At 59.7% G+C, this 20349-nt stretch overlaps 1 protein-coding gene across 5 annotated transcripts in view; it reads right to left on the bottom strand.

Annotated features, from left to right (window-relative positions):
• NPRL3 (NPR3 like, GATOR1 complex subunit) overlaps window positions 1–19989 on the bottom strand; it is a 33378-nt gene extending 13389 nt beyond the window's left edge. The window contains exons 1-6 of one of the 5 annotated variants that reach the window (XM_047781153.1): window positions 19645–19989; window positions 14969–15038; window positions 9243–9372; window positions 7715–7789; window positions 2868–3021; window positions 1707–1788 (exon numbers count right to left, since the gene is read on the bottom strand). In XM_047781153.1, coding sequence (XP_047637109.1) covers window positions 1707–1788; window positions 2868–3021; window positions 7715–7789; window positions 9243–9372; window positions 14969–15038; window positions 19645–19762 — 629 coding nt within the window. In that variant the 5' untranslated portion in view covers window positions 19763–19989. Of the gene's footprint in view, window positions 1–1706; window positions 1789–2867; window positions 3022–7714; window positions 7790–9242; window positions 9373–14968; window positions 15039–19644 lie in introns of those variants that run through there. The other 4 variants (XM_047781152.1, XM_047781154.1, XM_047781155.1 and 1 more) reach the window with 4 other exon arrangements.
• Between the last annotated feature and the right edge of the window lie 360 nt (window positions 19990–20349).

The raw sequence follows: 20349 nt of genomic DNA, 5'->3' as shown, positions 1-20349 counted from the left end.
AGGAAACAAGAGAGGGGTCTGAGCAGGACCCTCCCAGAAAAGCGGGATGCTCCCCGCGTGAGAGCGAGGACAGCTGCGTACAGATAAAGCCACACAGAGACACCAGTCTCCACCCATCCCGGTGGGCAGGCCCCAAAAGCCCACCCAGACCCTGGGGTGCAAAGCCCAGGAGGTGCTGCTGGGAGCGAGCCTGAGCCACAGAGGAAGCGCGTCCACACCGTAAGCACGCTCCACCCTCTCGGCCCGCTCTCAGGAGTCCGTGTCGCGGACACAGGGGCACTCGCGCAGAAGGACAGCTGCGTGGTCAAGCAGCGGCTCAGACCAGCAGGAGCCGAGCAGGTGGCGGCGCCCAGGAGGGTAGGCCAGCCGTGCAGCCAGAGGTCAGTCCTTGTCACCAAGAAAGAGACAGGCATCCAGGCAGCACGCTGAGCTGAGGCGGGAAAGGGCCTGCCCGCGTGCCCTGACCCCGCAGGGACACCCAACGAGGGGCTGCCGACGCCACACATCCTGCCACCAGGAAGGGACAGAAACCCAACGCTCTGACTTTCAGACTCAAAGGACAAGTGACTTTCAAAGGTTTACGTTAATGAGGAAAAAAAGGACGGAAAATGACCAAAATGTGGCCGTGATTATCACTGCGTGTGGGATTGTGGGTGATTTTATTTCCTAAATGTGCACAACAAACACAGATTATTCATGAAATCAGAAACAATACCAACACTTAAAAAAGGGAAAGGGAGCTCCCACTGCAGCTTGGTGGGTTAAGAACCTGACGCAGTGTCCGTGAGGATACAGGTTCAGTCCTGGCCTCGCTTAACGACACAGGAGCAAGCGTCCATCCCTGGCCTTGCTTTACGGGCCTCGCAAGCTGCGGTGCGGGTGGCAGCTGCGGCCGGGATCCGGCATCGCCACCGCTGTGGGGGAGGCCTCAGCTGCAGCCCAGGAGCTTCCGCAGGCCGCAGGCACGGTCACAGGAAGAATAAAGGGAAGGGATCTAGATGAGCGGCCGCCCCGGTGCTGCCGCCAGCCACAGTGCTCAGATCTACAGGGACGTGGGGCCGCCTGGAGGATGCAAACCCCCAAGAGCCGCCGGCGTGGGAGGCCAAGGACAGCCCTGCACCTCTGTCGGTCTGTCTGGCCACACACCCGGCGCAGGGCGGCCCCTCCCAGGCTGAGAAGGCAAAGCCGCCAGCCAGGCCTCGGGCACCGGCCCCCGCCCCGCCCCGCCCCGCCGCAGACCCAGGGCCAAAGAGCAGCGGTCAGAGCCACGAGCGCGGACGCCCCTCGGAGAGAAAAGGGCAGCTCTGCTGGTCCCTGATGCTCAGAACCGTGGGGCTCCCCTGCGTCCCAGGGCCCTCGCTCAGGGACCCAGACCTCCCAGACCCCAGCCGGGGGTGCACGGCCAAGCCCGGCCCCGCCCCGAGCCCAGTCTCCTCACTGGTGGGGGGGTGGCAGGCGGCACAGGAGGGCCTGGAGCCCGGCCCTCCGTCCCACTCAGGAAGCGTCACTGAGCCCATCAGGCCTCAGAAGCGCTTTCAGGCTCCTGGGCGAGCTCGTCTTCTCAGGTTCATTGACTAAGAGCCGTCTGGCGGTGACTGACCCAGGCGGGCACCGCCCGGGCCCTCTGCCCATCTCGGGGCACAAGAGGACGGCACCCAGCCCGGGGAGGCCCAGCCCACGTGCACTGCGCTCAGGCCCCGCCTCACCTGTCGTAGGCGTCCTTCAGGTCCCTGGCCAGCTTGCACTTGGGCAGGATGTGATGGAACGGCGACTGGGGCCCGTCAGGAGCTGCGAGAACCGCCACAGAGGATTCAGAGCCTGCACCGCAAGGCATCTGTACACTCCGGCAGGGAAAACGCCTTCAAGACAAGTGGGACCTGGAGTTCCCATTGTGGCACAGCGGCAACGAATGCGACTAGTGTCCGTGAGGATGCGGGTGCCATCTCTGGCTCGGATCCCGTGTTGTTGCCGTGGCTGTGGCATAGGCGGGCAGCTACAGCTCTGATTCGACCCCAGGCCTGGGAACTGCCGTATGCTGTGGGTGCAGCCCTAAAAAAAAAAAAAACAAGCGTAACCTCAAGAGAATCTTCAGTGACTTAAACCAGGTCAGGGCAGGGCCCGCTCTGCACGGGACCTTTGCCCTCGCCCTCCCCACCAGCACCACCTGACCGCGCGGCCACGGGCACCCGAGGAACAAACCCGTTCACAGCCGTTGTCTGCAGCCCCGACCCCGCAGCCGGCCCACCCTCTCTCCCACACACGCCTACACTGCACACTGTGTGTTCAGATCTAGAGTCTTTTGCTAATCTTTCCTCGTGAATGTTTAACAAAAATTACAGATGTACTTACTAATTAGGATCTAGCTGGACAAGACAGAAAATATATTACATTTGACAACTAATTGTCAAACATCAACCAATTTTTACCAAAAATGCCCCGAGTGGGACAGTTCGGAATGGCCATCACTACTCGTTCTTCTTGCCAAAATCAGACCAGGCCCACCCGCATCCCTGTCCCCTGTTTTCTAGCTACAAAGGTGCCGACCCGAGCAGAAGGAGGGAGAGTTACAGGTGGGGTCTCTGTGCTCAGAAATGCCTACGGTTTGCCAAAGCCTCACAGGGATCTGCCAGGATCCATTAGCCGAGGATCCGACCAAGTTCCCTTCAATTCGGCTGAAAGCCAGGAACTGGCAGCGGCCCACTCGCCAGCCCCGTGTTCCCGCAGCCTCTCTCTGCAGCCTTTCTGCTGCAGAGACGGTCCCCGGGAACAGGGCCGGGAAGTCACTCCTGGAACCTCAGTTCGGGAGGCTGGGCGCGCAGCTGGGACCCTGGCAGCGTCCTGCGTGCCCAGGGGCCTGGCTGGCTCACCATCGGCCATGGCAGACACCTCGTCCTGCAGCGCCAGGATCAGCTTGGCCTCCCGCGTGAGGTACTGGCAGCGGCGCTCCTCGTGCTGCAGCACAGTGGCAATGCGGCGGGACAGGTTGTGCAGACAGCTGATCACTGATGGGTCGGCGTTGGCCTGCAGGAGGGAGGCACAGGCGCTCGGTGAGGGCGCCCCATGTCGGGTGCCACCACTGTCCCCAGCCCCGCCACTGCCCGGCTCACACCCTAGCCTTCGATGGAACAGCCGCCTGCATGGCTGCAAGATGGCTCCGTGGCCTCCGTGGGGACAGGGACTCCTGTGCTCAGGGCCCCATGGCAGAGCTGTCCAGGTAGACTGGGACATTTGGGCATCCGCTCTGGGCCTGGCAGAGGCAGGCCAGGGGTGCAAATGGAGGCAGAGACTCCACCACCCCCACCTGCGGTGTGACCCCAGGTCCCAGGCTCCCATCTGAGCGCGCCTCTCCCTCCCCCATGAGAGGGACACATCAAGAGCTCAGCAGAGAGCCCACCCAGGGCGGGGACCCGCCGTGTCTACAGGCGGCAGCGTCTGCTGAGTGGTGGTGGACAGGACTGGCTGCGAGAATTTGGTAACACAGCCTATGTCACAACAGGGACAGTGTGGGAGACCAGCAGAAGCTACCTGTTCAATGAAAGCCTTCCATCCACAGGTACACGCTTCCCAGCAGGGGGGTCCTGGCTAGCAGGACAAGCTGGCAGGCTCCAGGCCACCGCCCCGCTCCCTCCTTGCCGCTGAGCTAACTCTGGGGCCTATCGGGGCCGGTCAGGCAGGCAGGTGCATCTGCCTAGGCCAAGGGTGGGGCAGGCAGCCGTGGAGTGGTCAGGACGCTCCACGGGGCAGATAAGTGGCCGGCTGTGACGCAGCGCTTCAGCAGCCCGCCAGGGCGGCTGAGTCACCCTTCAGGGCGGAGGTGTGGCAGGGAGAGGGCCAGCGCTCCCCTCCTGCTTATCGGGCGGCAGGGCCCTGCGGCGTGTGTCCACGGCCAACACCGGACCTAGACTCAGTAACAAACACCTTCACCCCCTGGAGCCAAAGATGCCGCCCCGACTCCTGGCAGATCTCACGTCCCCACGCATGACACGGCCCCCGCAGCCCAGCTGTGGGCAGAGGTCTGAGGGCCAACTCCGAGCCGCGCCTGCCCGGGGCAGCAGCCTGCCCCTCCGCACCAAGGCTGCCCCTCAACAGGAGGATCTGGGCTAGGGGTGTATACAACTGCCTCAAAACAACTTTTCTAGATTCTAGAAGAATCTGTGTAAACTCCCCAAGCAGAGGGAGGGCAATGCCTGGGCCTGGGTTTAATCCCTTGAAGAACCGTCTGGTCACAGCTAGGAGGCTGGCCCTCACCCGGGGCCCCACAGGCTGGGGCGGGACAGTGGCAGGCGAGATGGGGTCCGCCAGGCGAGGCTGGATGGCAGCAGGGACGAGGGTGCCCGCAGAGCCGGGGTATGGGGGCCATACCCCTTGACACCTAGGACGCCCCAGCCCTGAGTGGGACCCTGAGACACGTGCCACGCGCCTGTGTGACACAACGCAGCGTCAGGCGCAGGGCCCCACCTGTGAGACCTTCTCAGCCCTGAACCCCAAACCCAGACATGGCTGGGCCTTGACAGCTGACGTGCAGCTGGCAGGACACAGGGTTGGAGCTTCCCGCGGGACAGAGGAGGGCGAGGCCCTGACGGCAGAGACCTGGGGCACATGCCACGCTCACGCGCTGCTTTTCCCCGGGTTCAGACAGGCCGGCCGGAAGAGGCCGCGGCCACGTGCCAGAGCCACCGCAGCGTGTGCTCTCAGGCCTGGTGGAGAATAAACGTCCCCCCCTCTCCCAGAGACGCCTCCCGAGGCACAGAGGAGGGAGCAGGCGGGAGGTCTGAGGCCTGGCCTGAACTACAGAGCAGCAAGGCTGGGGCAGACGGAGCCAGGGTGCTGAGGGGCGGCGGTGCGAGGTCAGAGACAGGAGCACCGCGGTGGCCACCCACTGCCACCAGGGAGGTTGGGTTTCAAACTGCTCAAAGGACACAGTGTGCACATGCTTCTAGGACCACCAGAAAGAAGAACCCCTCTGGACAATCCCCTGCTCTTCGCCCCGGGGGCTCGGTAGGTCCCACACGGGCCAGCCCCCAGCCGCTCTAGCCTAGTAGCAACCACAGGCCTCCAGCTCTGGCCTCGGCACTCCTCGCCTTCAGGGCCCACCGACGTGCCAGCGCACGAACCACCCCATGTCTATTCATCCCCAACGGCAGGGACAAGAGTTATTTCCAGCCTCCTTATCGTAAAAATCTTTGTACAACTTGAAAATCTGCCTGTTTTTCTTGACGGCCATATCCAGGGTGTCACATTCTGCTATCGCCTGCCGCGCCCCAGCGACGAGGGCCTGCCCCACACCCAAGGTGGGGCCGCGGCTGCCTCTCCCTGCCCATCCCACGGGGCCTATCAGCGCCCACAGGAGGACAGCGCTGGTCGTGGTTTGGGGTTGTCTGCTTTTAACTTCACTGTGGGGACAGCTGCATGACGTAATGACACAAGTATGTCATAAAAGGGCCCTAAGGACTCGAACCCTGCGCACGTGTGGAAAGGACAAAGCCACGGCCTCCTTGAGGAACCTTGTGCCCATGGCTCTGTTCTGACCAACGAGGTGGGCCAGTTTAAAAGCCAAGCCCAGGAGTTCCCATCGTAGCGCAGTGGTTAACGAATCTGACTAGGAACCATGAGGTTGCGGGTTCGGTCCCTGCCCTTGCTCAGTGGGTTAACGATCTGGCGTTGCTGTGAGCTGTGGTGTAGGTTGCAGACGTGGCTCAGATCCCGCGTTGCTGTGGCTCTGGCGTAGGCCGTGGCTACAGCTCTGATTCAACCCCTAGCCTGGGAACCTCCATATGCCGCGGGAGCGGCCCAAAAAATGGCAAAAAAAGACAAAAAAAAAAGCCAAGCCCCTTTCGATGGAGAAGCAGCAGCAGCAGCCCTTGCTCAGCGCCGCTCTAAGAACCGCTCAGCAAGACCGGTGGTCCCTCCACCGCGGGAGCCTGGGGGACACAGACTGCAAACGGCACCAACACTCACAGGGCCCTTCCTGCCCAGTCTCACTCCTGCCGCTCTGAAGGCTTCAGAGCACCTGCTCCTTGTCACCAAGACCTAGTCACTTTCTCGCTGCCACTTCTGTACAAAAGCCATAGTGCAGCTCACACAGGCCCAGCCAGAAAGAACAACCGGATTCTTGAATGAAAACTGATAGCGGGTACTTCTCGGGAGCACTGCTCTGTCAGAGCACCGAATCTAAATTTCCTGACTCTCCAAGCCCCTCGTGACACGAGCTGGTCCCTACTCGGGGCTGCTTTTTATGGTTATTTGGACCCCTTGTATTTTGACAGCTTTATTGGAAAGACAGCTCCTGTGACCAGTGAAAAGGCAACTTCACACAGTGCTGAAAACTGCCTTAAGACCCAATTAGGCTTAATTACAAAACAGTGGGGGAGTTCCCATGGTGGGCGCAGCAGAAACGAATCAGACGAGGAGCCATGAGTTTGCAGGTTCGATCCCAGGCCTCGTTCAGTGGGTTAAGGATCTGGCGTTGCTGTGAGCTGTGGTGTAGGTTGCAGATGTGGCTCGGATCCTGCATTTCTGTGGCTGTGGTGCAGGCTGGCAACCTCCACATGCGGGTGCAGCCTAAAAAGCAAAAAAATTTAAAAAAAAATAAAAGAATGGAAAGTAAGAGTTGGTGAGGATGTGGAGACCCTGGAACCTCGTGGTGTCTGGTGAGGATGCAAAAGGCACAGCTGCTCTGGGAACGGGTGGCGGCTCCTCAGGGGGTTAAACACGGAGTCGCCAAGTGACCCCACAACTCCACTCCCGGTCCACACAAAACTGGTTCACACGTGTCCTCAAGAGCATCGTTCTTAACAGCCGGAGGTGGAAGCCACTCCGAAGTTTCCAGCAGAGGAAGAGAGTGGGGAGCGCGAGTGGGAGCAGAGGAGGAAAGTAAGCACACGGCACAAGACGGGAGAATCGCCGCCTCCCGTGAAAGAAGCCAGACACAGGGGGCCACACCCGCCGGGTCCTTTTTCTATGGAACATGCAGAACGGGTCAATCCACAGAAACGGAAAGCAGGGCAGCCGTTTTCGGGGCTGGAGGCTGCCCTGGTCACCTTGGGCGGAGAGAACGGTCTTTCAGGGCAAGGAATCTGGACAGTGGCGAGGGCCACACATCACTGCTATCAGACGCCCCCAAGACGTCCCTCTAAAATGGTTAAAATGGACTTTTTTGGGGGCTGTGTCTGTGGCATGTGGAAGTTCCTGGGCCAAGGACTGAGCCTGAGCCACAGCCGTGACCATGCCAGATCCTTAGCCCTCTGCGCCAAAAAAGAACTGCAAAATGGTTGTTTTATGCATGCAGAGATACGTATTTTTTTTAGGGCCGCACCCGCAGCACATGGAGGTTCCCAGGCCAGGGGTCCAATTGGAGCTGCAGCCCCCGGCCACACCACAGCCACACGGGATCTGAGCCGCATCTGCAACCTACACCACGGCTCACTGCAACGCCGGATCCTTAACCCACGGAGCGAGGCCAGGGATCAAACCCGTGTCCTCACAGACACCATGACAGGGTCATAAACTGCTGAGCCACAGTGGGAACTCCAAATGTTATTTTAAAAAACAGAGGGAAGCAATGAAGGCCGATTCTTCCAGCCCAGGAGGCCAGAGCCGCACCCACTGTCTGAGTTCTTGAGGTGCCGTGCGGCCCCCCCACTCTTCCATTAAGCCCTCCCCTCAACCCTCCCCCGGCCCCGGGTGCCCTGCTCTCAGCCATGTACACACTCACCCTCAGGGCAAAGACCACGTTAAAGAGAATCATGGTGGGAGCCTCCCTCTTCGGGGATGGGTCTGTCTTGGAGACCTGGAGAGAGGCAGAGATCCAGTGAGCAAGTACGCAGGAAACGCACGCAGAGCTACCGCCTGCCAGCAGGGAGAATGTTCCAGAACACAGCAGAACCGGATGAAAGCAGAGCCCAAGGGCATGGAGAAGCGACCATGGCAAGAGCTGGCTGAGCAGACAGCATCCCAGTGGAGAGGAAAGAAGGGAGGTCAGTGCTGTGACCCAACGTGATGCCGCTGCCCTGGTCGCCTTGGGAGGGACTCAAGGAGACGGAGTGCCCCCTCCTCCACTGCCACCCCAGGTCCCCCTGACTCCCCCACTGCCACCCTGGGTCCCCCTGAGTCCTCCCAGGCCGTCGCTGTCAGGCAGGACAAGCACTCAGGCCGGCGCTCCCGCCCAGCAGACAGGGCTGCCAGTGGGGTGCCCAGCAGTCCGGGGCCCAAATAAAGCAGCCCACAGGTGCTGCCACCAGGGGGCACAGGAGTCTGGGCCCGCTACTCGAGCCACCCCAGCCGGGCCTTCACCACACCGTCCGGCCCTGCAGTTCTGCAGGCCAAGACCACCAGCAGGCTTCATCACCCACAGGCCATCTGTGGGGCTGAGCCCACCCTGGCGCCAGGTGCCCAGCTGTGGCCCCTGTCCTGGCATCTGAGCTGTCACAGAAGCTCCACCTATAGGCTTCAGCACAGAGAAGCTCTGAACCACATCACAGACCCTCACATGATTTTGGCTCAATCTTATGCTGTCAGACCCAAACCTTCAGAATCTGAGGGGCACTGTCGCTGACTCTGCCTCTGTGCACAGGACTGACTGTCACTGACTCGGCCTGTGTGCACAGGACTGACTGTCACTGACTCTGCCTGTGTGCACAGGACTGACTGGCTGTCACCGACTGCCTGTGTGCCCAGGACTGGCTGTCACTGACCCTGCCTGTGTGCACAGGACTGACTGGCTGTCGCCGACTCTGCCTGTGTGCACAGGACTGACTGTCACTGACTCTGCCTGTGGGCACAGGACTGACTGGCTGTCACTGACCCTGCCTGTGTGCAAAGACTGACTGGCTGTCATTGACTCTGCCTGTGTGCACAGGACGGAATGGTTGTCACCAACTGCCTGTGTACAAAGGACTGGCCGGCAGGTGCTGGTGTGCAGGTCCCTTGGCCGACAGGGTCTCAGTCTCCACTGGAGGAAACATAGCGAGGGTTTGGGACAACAGCAGGAGCGAAATCCACACTCTTGCTGGCTGTATCTCTTGATAGTGATTAGAAACGTTTGCACTATCGCCCGTTCAACTCAAGGGTCTGACGAATGCAGCCGAGCCTCCTCCATAGAAACGGGCGCCTGCGTCCGAGGGGGAGGCCGCCGTCAGGAGGGAGGCTGGATGCAGACGGCAAATGGGCGGGCGGCGACCGAGACCACAGCGGGACCCCAGGGCCCAGGCGGAGCTGGCGGGGCGGGCGCCTGCGGCCCGTACCTGCCCCAGCGCGTGCTGCAGCAGCGTCGGGTGCCCAACGAAGCGCACGTTGTCAATCTTCAGTTCAAATTTCTGGCCGCACATTTCAGACTTGGTTGCCAAAATCGTCGCCAGAATGACATCTGAAAACCTTAAAAAAAGGCAGAGTGGACATGAGTCAACCATGAGTACAGCACCAGGCTCGTGGCCCCCTGGGCAGGTCTTGGACAGGCAGCTTCGGGCTCTGCTCCGTGGCTGACCCGGCAGCTCCCGTCCGTCACCCCCAACCCCCGGGATGAGGGGTGGTTCTGCAACGGCACAGAACGAGGAGGCCGCAGGCGCGAGAAGCTTGAGACAAAGAAGGGCACTGACCCTGAGCGGGCGCTGACCCTGACCTTCCGGAGGGGCCCTCAGCCCTGGGGAAGGCTCACAGGGGCTGTGGGGGGCAGGGGGGGCCCCGACCACCAGGTGTGCCGGGCTCTCCCCTCAGTCCCCGGGACTCCCGCCTAAAGAGCTGTGTGCGCCACGCTCCCTGCAGCACGGCCCCCTCCCCAGCTCCACCCTGATCTTGAACCTGCCGGTTGTCACGAGGGAGGACCCGTTGCAGATGGGCGAGATGTGCGCAGCCACTGACTGCACGCACACGGGGACCCACAGGACCAGACGCCAGGGGGGAGAGCAGACGCGGACACGATGCCTGTTTACGGCCCGCCTCCCCCCTTGGCCTGGGGCCTCTGCACCCAGGCCTCCGTCCAGCCCTGCGGGGCGCAGATAAGGGAGAGGAGCTCAGCGCAGACTCTTATCTCAGTGCCCAGGCTCAGGCTGCTCGGTTTCTAATCTGCAGCCAGAAGGCAGAGCAGCCCTGCACCCCTTCCCCACCTAGGGCAGCATCGCCGATGTCCGGGCAGGAGGACACGCTGGCCAGGGAGGGGCTCCAGCTCCCCCAGCGCCATGCTCTGTCCCCAAAGGCCACTGAGGACAAAAGCCCTGGGCCTTCCTGAGGAGCTGTGGTGAATCAGGCGCCACGCAGAAGCGTCTGGGGGCGGAGCCACTGACCCCAGCACCCCATCGGGTGATGAGAAGGGGGAGCCGCCAACCCCAGCACCCCCATCGGGCGATGAGAAGGGGGAGCCACTGACCTCAGCACCCCATCAGGCGATGAGAAGGGGGAGCTCTGCCACACATGCTGACCCAGCAAATGCCCAGGGTGAGGGCGCCCAGGAAGGGGCCGAGCCCTTAGACCCGTGGGGCCCCCACCTGAAGCGGGACGAGTGGCACGGAGCTGCCTGCAGTGGGGGCCTGCCGGGATGAAACGCAGCTTCCCAGCCTCCCCCCGCCAGCCTGCAGAGAGCAGGGAACCGCTAAAGCCAGGGGGTCACGCTGCCGTCCAGCCTCCCCCGGGACTGCGCGTCCCAGGTCAGCCCACCGCCCCCAGACAGAGCAGCCACAAAGGGTTTGGTCAGAAGGCGCCGCCTCGCCTCTTGCCCTCCGACCCCAGCGGGCAGTGTGGGGGACACGTCCCCGCAGCCCCAGCCCTCAGCCCCTGCTCCGGGTGTCCCTCCCTGGAGCACTGCTCCCTGGGTGACTACACCAGGGGCAGAAGCGCCAGCGTCTTAGACCAGAAGCATGCGATGATTTCTTCCAAGATTCTCAGTGGCTCGCCCTGCCCCGCCCCCACCCGCGGGGCACAGTGATGGGGAGGGGGCCCAGGGCATGGCACCCCAACGGCACCAACACTTCCCATCCTATCTGAACAAGTGCCACCCTCCACTCTGCCACCCAGGACTCAGGGACACAAAGACACCAACAGAAAACAACCTCCCACCACCTGCGAGAGCTTCTTTTGACTGTGCGCCGATCCAAAAATCTCCACCAAAAACCTCTGCTCTGCCACGAAGACCCAGACAGCCCGGAGCCCCGAGCCCCCAGCCCCCAGGCTCCGGCCCAGGAACCTGAGTTAGCTGGGCTGTGGGAGGGCACCTGCAATTCAGAGGCGAGCAGTGGTGGCCGACGTCCTGTGGATAATTGTCCACCCGAAAGGCACCCTCCCGACAGCCAAACACAGCACCTTCCCACCTGGGCCGAGGAGCCCAAGCCTGCGGAGGGAGACAACCAGAAAGCCACGTGCTCTCAAGCTAAACGTTGCACCAGCCTAGGCGGTCACCCAGGGAGGCCCTCTGGGCAGCCACTCTGCTCATCGGAACGAATCTGGCCCCAGCCGTCCACTCGCCAGAGCTTAAAGTTACACATTTACAGAGAAAAAAACACCTGCATGACTTTAGAGCTTATGCAGCATCTGCTGTCCTAACACAGTAGAGACGTTTCCACCCTGAGAGTCAGAGCTGGCGACATAAGCGCTACAAAGAGCCAACGGAAACAAAAACAAGTGACAATGTTTGTTGCTTGTCTCCAAAATTGACAAAAATTCTTTTCCCCTGTTTTGACGATGAAAGCCCTGGTAAAAAGATTGCAACACAATAAAAGAGCTGTTAAAAATGAACATTCCCACCATAACTCAGAGATTTTTTAAAAAGAGAACACACTTAGGAGGATGAGCAGCTCCGCCATTAAACAAGCCAAGACCCTCCACTCCCACTGAGATGCTTGGGAACAGGGCCTATCCCCCGGCCTGGCCCAAAAGAGGGTGAGGGACCCCGCCCCTCCCACTCTGGGGCGCACAGGTGCTCTGTGTACCTGACGCTGGGGCGCGGGGGACGGGACGGTGACGCCCGGTCATCCCTCCACACCCCCCACTTCCCAGAGAAGTGCCACGTGATGTCATGTCATGTCATGCGTCACGTCAAGGGTGCCACGTCACATCACATGTCGCCACGTAACACTGTGTCATGCGTGTCACACAATGTCATGCGTCTCAGATAGTCATGTCATGTGTGCCACGAACGTCCTATCACACATCATGTAACGTCACGTGTGTCACACAATGTCACATGCGTCACGTCCTGTGTATAATGGGCACACACAAGAGCATTCATGCCCAAGCACCATGTGCAACACCTGCCTTGGGAGAGGCCCCCACCAACGTCCCCCAAGAAATGAAGGCCAGGAGCGATGCTCTCTGGGGGCAGCAGGCGGCAGAGACAGGAAATCCTGCTCTGCTTGCCCACCGCCCTCTGGGGCACTGTGTCCGCCAGGAGAAGGGGCGTCTGGGTGCACGTCTGGGCCCCGCCACCCCTGCCCTGCCTCTCGGGTCAGGAGAACTGAGGGCGTCCAGGTGGCAAAGGCAGGGGGTGTGGGAGGCCTGGGCACACGTGGGGCTTCGGGCAGTGAGCCTGCGCCCACCGGTCCTTCCCCACCACCAAGGGCCATCAGGAGCCCAGCATGGTCAAGACAGGGCGACAGGGACAGAGGCAGAGGAGGGTGGAGAAGCCTCTGGCTCGCCCTGCAGCCAACGCCCATCGGCAGGAAGACCCGGTCTGAGACGGGCGTAGGACCACCGAGACCAAACAAAAACACAGGGGTTCTAAACTTCGAGAAGACGTTTAGAAGACGCTAAGGTCTGGCCGAAGCTCGACCCCTCGTGTGCGAACCCGGGCTGCGCAAGAGGGAGTCAGCTCCAGAAGCCAGAGCTGGAGGCCCGCCCGGGGCAGAGCCTGCTCCGCACGCCCGGCTCGAGGTTCCGGGGCAGAGCCCACCCGCACACGAGCCTTCAGTCTGACAAGGCCGCCAACACGATTACACGAGGGCCCCACAGGTGGAAACCCCGCAAACCGCGGAAAACCGCCGACAGTCTCCGCCCCGTTCCCACGACTGCGCGGCCTCCCGCAGCACTGGCCTTCGCGACAGGGACACCCCTTTTCCAAACCTGGCGTCCGGACAACATCCCTCTTCTCCTCTCCCCACCCAATTCCAGAAAAGGGTGCCAGGAAAACAGCAGCCAGCAACTCCTGGGCCCTGAGACCTGCCATGGTGGTGACTCGCTTTACGAAACTGGCGGCCCGCCCAGCCACGCGGCCGACAGAGCCTCCCACACGACGACGGGCGGGTTCAGCACAGCGGCCGCGCAGCCCAGCGGCCCTGGCATGCCGGCAACGTGGTCAGCGTGACCGGGGAGCTCCAGACCTGACTCCGTTTAGTTCCAGCCCGTCTCGGTTTCAGGGGCCGCACTGGCCAGTGACAGGGATCCTGGGCAGCTCCGCTGCCCAGAGGGAGGCCACTCGGAGGGGACCCATCGGGCCTGTTCACACGGCTTGGATCTGGCCACCAGACGGCAGGAACACTGCCCTGGTTCCAGGAGAAAAAGCACTTCGAGAACGAGCGCCAAGGGAAACAGAACGGGCGTGAGGCTCGGGACAGGAGCCCAGGGGCCGGGGCAGAGCGGAGCCACAGCCGGGCCCCAGAGGGCAACGGCCTGCATCTCGGCGGGTGTGGGGGCCGGGGGAGGGACCATCAGGTGCCACACTGCGCTCCGAGGACCGAACGAAGGCATCCTTGAATTTGACCAGAGTCGAGAGCGGCGGGCTGCAGGGCACAGGTGCGTCCGCGATCCCCGACAGCCCCGCAGCTCCCTCTTCTCCACGCTAACCCGAGTGAGTGCGTTCCCTGGGAAGCATCCCCGCGGTGGGTTTATTACAGCCTCGGAGCGACCATAGCGACCATAGGCGGGGGGGGGGGGGGGGGGGGGGGCACTGCCTGCCCGCCACGGGAGGGCGCTGTTCCCGGAGCTCGGCGTCTTGGGCAGCCAGGGTGCCCATCCGTGGATGGAGCCTGGACGAGGAAGGTGGGTGGCTGCCCTGCTCTAAACTATGTGTGACACGGGTGGGGGACCAAAGGCGTCCGCCCACCAGAGATGCAGGGGCAGAAGCTCTCCAGGGGCCTCGACCAAGCCAGAGCTGGTTCCCAGCTGCCAACCTCAGAGGCCATGACAGCCACAGGCTTCGACGCCAAGCAGAAGGACCCGCAGGCTGCCCAACAGCCCCCACGCCCAGCCCCTCCTGCGGGCCCTCTTCCAGACCCTCCCTCAGAGACAGTCCCTGGGCAGGCAGAGGCCGCTGTCCGCCTCACAGCAAAGGATGAAAAGCGCTGGCCCAGAACTGGCCTGCGCCGTGGCCGGGGCATGCCTGAGAACCGGGCGACACTAACACACCGCAGGGCACAGGCCCCCGGGGGGGGGGGCCTCAGCTCCTCTCCCCAGACGTCCCTCACGCAGGAGAGACCATGGACCCGCTTCTCTCCTTCCCCTGGGCCTGGGGCACGAAGCTTTCAAATGAACCCAGGAAGGCAGAAGTGGGCATTTCTGATGGCTGCCACCCTGACAGCACTTCCCAGAGAGAAGAGGGCGAGCCCTCGGGAAGGGACAGGACCTGCCTTCCATCCGCGCCCTAGAAGAACAAAGGCCACAGGAGCCCCGACTCTCCGCCCACATCAGACCTGGACACGGTCTGCTGCACCCCAAGACCTCACCGGACCTCAGGACGCAGGCTTGGGCACTAAGGGCTGGGGACAGCTCTGGGTGGGCCTGCCTCCGAGCTCCTTTCACGGGAGAGAAGCGTCCTGCCGGGACGTGGCCTCATCTGTCCCCAACCTGCCTCACCAGCCGCACAGCCCACAGCCGGATCATGGGACCCAGGGACGCAGCGAGCCAGAGACTGGCCGTGCCATCCCCGCCTGCGTCTCCCTAAAACACGCACCAACTGCAATAAGGACACGGGGTCCTCGGGGGAGAAACATCCAGGTCAACAGGGGGTGGGGCAGGAGCAGCCCTGCCACGGAGCGACCGCGAGCCCTACCTGGAGTCGCCGTCCTGGTCCTCGGCGTGCTCTCCGGTGCTGTTGACAGCGTATCTGCTCCGAGGCTTAGCTGAGGGAAGGCAAAGAGCGGCGCTAAGAAAACAGGGTCCCCCACAGAGAGGAAGACTGTGGAGCAGTGAAAAGTGACGGTTGTTCCCACTGTGGCACAGCAGGTTAAGGAGCCCACGCTGTCTCTGCGGCTGCACAGGTTCGATCCTCGGCCCAGAGCAGTGGGCTAAGGATCCAGCCTTGCCACCGCTGCAGCTCAGATTTGATCCCTGGCCCGGGAACTTCCATATGCCGCAGGGTAGCCGAAAATGAAAATACAAGCCAATAAGAAAAGCCCAACAGCATGGTGCTGGCACAAAAAAAGACATACGGATCAATGGAACAGAACAGAGAGCCCAGAAATAAACCCACACACCTATGGGCAATGCGTCCACAACAAAGAAGACACACAGCTGGCCAAAAAGCACATGAAGATATGCTCGACTCGCTCGTTATTAGAGAAATGCAAATCAAAACCGCCCTGAGGTGTCACCTCACCCGGGTCAGAATGGCCACCACCGCCAAGTCTACAAACAGGAAACGCTGGAGCGGGCGCAGAGAAGAGGGGCCCTCGCACACTGTCGGTGGGGCTGGGAACTGGTGCGGCCCCAACGGAAAAGAGTATGGAGGGTCCTGAGACGACTGAAAACAGGACACCGCAAGGTCCGGCACTCCCACTCCTGGGCACGTACGTGGAGAACACCGTCATTGGAAAAGACACACGCACCCCAATGTTCACTGCAGCACTACTGACAACAGCCAAGACGGGGAAGCCACCTAAATGTCCATGGACAGAGGAGTGGGAAAGGAGGTGGCGCATACACACAAGGGACGACTACTCAGCCATGAAAAAAGACGGAAATAATGCCACCTGCAGCAACATGGATGGACCTGGAGCTTCTCATACTAATGACGTCAGACAGAGAAAGACGAATATCATAGGACAGCCCTTAGAATGGACTCTAAAAAATAACACAAACGAACTTATTTACAAAGCAGAAACAGACTCAAAGACATGGACCATGAACGTAGGGCTACCACAGGGGAAAGGGGAGGGAGAGAGAAACGGGGAGTGTGGGGCTGACGGATGTGCACCGCTACACACCAAATAAAACGGAAAAAAGCAAGGATCTGCTGGATGGCACATCCTGTCATAACCCAAAACGGGAAAGAATCAAAAAAGACCACACTCACAGACGCCTATCTGAATCACCTCGCTGCACGCCTCTAAGGAACACAGCCCTGGAGATGGGCTGCACTTCAACAACAAAAACTGCTTCTAAAACATGGTATGTGCACACGATGGGACATTATTCAGACAGGAAAAGGAATAACACTTTGGATGCTGTAACGTGGATAAACTTAAAAACACTGGATAGGAGCTCCCGTAGTGGCGCAGTGGTTAACGAATCCGACTAGGAACCATGAGGTTGCGGGTTCGGTCCCTGCCCTTGCTCAGTGGGTTAACGATCCGGCGTTGCCATGAGCTGTGGTGTAGGTCGCAGACGTGGCTCGGATCCCACGTTGCTGTGGCTCTGGTGTAGGCCGGTGGCTCCAGCTCCGATTCAACCCCCAGCCTGGGAACCTCCATATGCCGCAGGAGTGGCCCAAAAAAATAGCAAAAAAAGACGAAAAAAAAAAAAACATTACGGATACGTGATAAACGGAAAACATGGATAAACTTAAAAACGTGGATAAACTTAAAAACATTATGCTACGTGAAAGAAACCAGACACAAACGGGCAAATACTGCACTTACATGAAACAGAGTTGTCACTTCATGGGTACAAATTTCAGTTTGGGATGATGAAAGAACTTTGGAAATAAGAGAGGGGCAATGGTTACCCAACACAATGAATGTCATTAATGTTGCTGAACTGCAAACCTAAGAAGCAGTTAAAATGGCAAACTTCATACTATGTATTTTTGTAATAAAAATGTTTTAAATTATGATTTCCAAGAAATTGTGATAATATGGGAAATGCTTTTGCTACCACGTTAAGTTTAAAAAACAAAAAAAGATCATATATACGGCATACACACAGACACACCCCCTTTCAGTGTATGATGGTAACCAGGCTGGAAAAGCACAGGCAAAAGAAAGAATTTTTTTTTCTGTTTTTGGCCGTACCCACAGCATGCACAAGTTCCCAGGCCAGGGATCAAACCTAAGCCACAGCAGAAACAATGCTGGATCCTTAACTCACTGAGCCACGAGGGGCTCCAAAACAAAGTTTTTGTTTTGTTTTGTTTTCACGGCCACAACCGAAGCACATAGAATTTTCCAGGCTAGGGGTAGAACGTGAGCTGCAGCTGCTGGTCTACACCAAAGCCACAGCAACGCCAGATCCTTAACGCCTAAGCCAGGCCAGGGATGGAAACCACATCCTCATGGATCCTAGTTGGGTTCATTACCGCTGAGCCACAATGGCAACTCTAAGAACTTTTTTTTATGGCCACACCGAGGCATGTGGAAGTTCCCAGGCCAGGGACTGAATCCAAGCCGAGGCTGCAGCAACACCAGATCCCCAGCCCACTGCACTGGGCTGGGGATCGAACCCACACCTCTGCTGCAGTCAGCTTCTAAACCCACTGTATCACAGCAGACGCTCCAAAAGAAAGAATTTTTAAATTTCACGTGCCAATGTTCTTCATGTACGAAAACAACAAGACTTTACCAGAACAAAGTTTAAGGACTCAAGGACGTTGATTGTGGGCAAATTGTTCATGCACAAGAGGCCCGTGGAGAAGATGGAAATGCTAACAAGGGCGATGAGAACGAGGAGAAGCACAGAGCCTGCTCCTGATGGAGAAGACACAGCACCCAGACCTCGCGCTTCCCGTTGAATCACCGTGTCCAGCGAGGCCGCCGAGACACCCCCAACAGCTTGTGAGTGGGGCCTGACGCCGGCGGCGCTGTCTACAGGGAAGCAAGCAGAAGCGCCAGACGGACGGCAAAGAAGACAAGCGATGGGAAGGGACGAATCCTACCTGGTCGTGTGATAGAGAGTAAGGGTACAGGAATTCATCAGTGGGGGACCCACACAGAGACACATCAGGAGAGGTAAGGGGCGTTCCCATCGTGGCACAGCGGACACCGACTAGGAACCACGAGGTGGCAGGTTCGATCCCTGGCCTCGCTCAGTGGGTTAAGGATCTGGCGTGGCCCTGCACTGTGATGTAGGTCTCAGATGCGGCTCGGATCCCACGTGGCTGTGGCTGTGGTGTAAGCCAGTGGCTACAGCTCCGATTCCACCCCTAGCCTGGGAATCTCCATATGCCGAGGTACAGCCCTAAAAAGACAAAAGCGACCAAAAAAAACAAAAACAAAAAAGACAATAAAGTTCCACAGGAAAACACCAGAGACTCTTCTTGTTAATAATCTTTGCGAGCAGAAGGCCGATGAATGACACAAAACTCAGAAACCACAGAACAGACTGAAAACCTGACACCATAAAAATCAAACGCAGAGGCAGCCTGGCGAGGTATGTACAGCTCTGTCACAAAGGCCTATTTGTATCCTAAATACATAGAAAGCACCTTCAAATCGACAAAGAAAAACAATCAAACAACCCAAGAAGAAATTAGGCAAAGGTGATGAACGGGCTGCTCACTCTCTCAGAAGACAAAGGCCGTTAAAACTACCACCAGATACTGCTGTTCACCTGGCTCACTAAGAGTCTGTTAAAAACACGCAGCTGGAGTTCCCATCGTGGCGCAGTGGTGAACGAATCCCACTAGGAACCATGAGGTTGCGGGTTCGGTTCCTGCCCTTGCTCAGTGGGTTAAGGATCCGGCGTTGCTGTGGGCTGTGGTGTAGGTTGCAGACTTGGCTCGGATCCCGCGTGGCTGTGGCTCTGGCGTAGGCCGGTGGCTACAGCTCTGATTGGACCCCTAGCCTGGGAACCTCCATATGCCACAGGAATAGCCCAAGAAATAGCAAAAAGACAAAAAAAAAGTAATTTCTTTTAATTATATAAATTACGAATTGAACTGCAAGTAACTTAAATGCCCATCCACAGGGAAAGGGCAGCAGTCGCGGTAGCACCAAGAGAGCGGTCATCTGTTTACTAGGTTGGAAACCGCTCCAAAGCAGATGGTCAAATGGAAAAAGGGAGACAGAACAAGACACCTGTCTATGTGTGTGTGCTCGGGGATGGGGGGACACACACTTTTCTGGGAGGCGAGGCTGCCCCCGTGACATGTGAAAGTCCTGGGGCCACAGCAGCAACGGGGCCCCTGCAGTGACAGCAGAGGATTAACCCACTGGGCCACCAGGGTACTCCAGCAACATCCTATTTTTCTGCGGATAAGGAACAAAGACCGAAGCGCTAAGTGGTTACGCTGCAGTGGGGAGGGGGAGCAGAACCGGGGGGAAGGCCGGGCCGACTCCCGATGTACCTGCGTTTCCTATCTCACCCAAGCGGAACACACGCCTACAGCGCTTCATCTCTTCCGAAGGCCTAGAGACACTAACGAAGTGTTTCCAACAGTGGCTGGGGGGTGTGGGACGAGGAGCGACGCTTTCCCCGCTTCCTCGGACGTTTCCCTACGTCCGGAACACTCTCCCTCGACAAGAAAAGGAAACCACCTGGCAGTTACCAGCGAGGGGCCCGGCGCCCACTTACTTGTCTGGGACGCCGGGTGCTCCTGGCTTCTTTGGAAGGGGTACCTGAACAGCAGCTTATTGCCCCGGCTCCCCGAGCTCACCAGGATCACGCTGATGGGGCTGGTGTTGTCCCCCATGCCGCCGGGGCCCGGAGCGGTGGGGACTCCGGGGACGGCGGGGGCCGGGGAGCTGCGGGCTCTGAAGACCGGCCGGACCTCAGAGGACCGGGAGTCGGGGCACGGGGGAGGCGGGGGTTCGGAGCAAGAGCGGCCGGGGCGGGGGACGGGGACAAGGGGAGCCGGGCCGACCGAGCGCGCGCGGCAGTCGCCCAACCAACACGCCACCTAACGCGGTGGCGAGGCTCGCGAGACTTGGCGGCGGGACCCGGCCAACGAGCAGACGCCCACGCTGACCGAGGCGCCGGCGCAGGCGCAGGCTGCTGAGTGCGCAGGCGCGAGGCCTCTCCCCGGCGCTCGGCTCGCAGGCAGGCGGGGGGCCCCTCCCTTCGGCGGCGGGGCGGGGCGTCTGCAGGGCGGACGCAAAGCCGGGGCCGGTTTTGCCCTGGGGTTGGAGGAGTCTTTAAATGTCGCTTTCTTCGTTGTCAAAGTAACACTTGCTTTGGGCAGAAAGCTCTCGCTTAGAAATACTGAAATAAAAGTGAAAAAAGTCACTTCAGGAATTCCCGTCGTGGCGCAGTGGTTAACGAATCCGACTAGGAACCATG

The sequence above is a fragment of the Phacochoerus africanus genome, chromosome 5, assembly GCF_016906955.1.
Source record: "Phacochoerus africanus isolate WHEZ1 chromosome 5, ROS_Pafr_v1, whole genome shotgun sequence".
In the NCBI taxonomy this organism is placed as follows: domain Eukaryota; kingdom Metazoa; phylum Chordata; class Mammalia; order Artiodactyla; family Suidae; genus Phacochoerus; species Phacochoerus africanus.
Note: the sequence above shows the minus strand (reverse complement) of the source record. Positions and strands in the feature narration are given on the sequence as shown.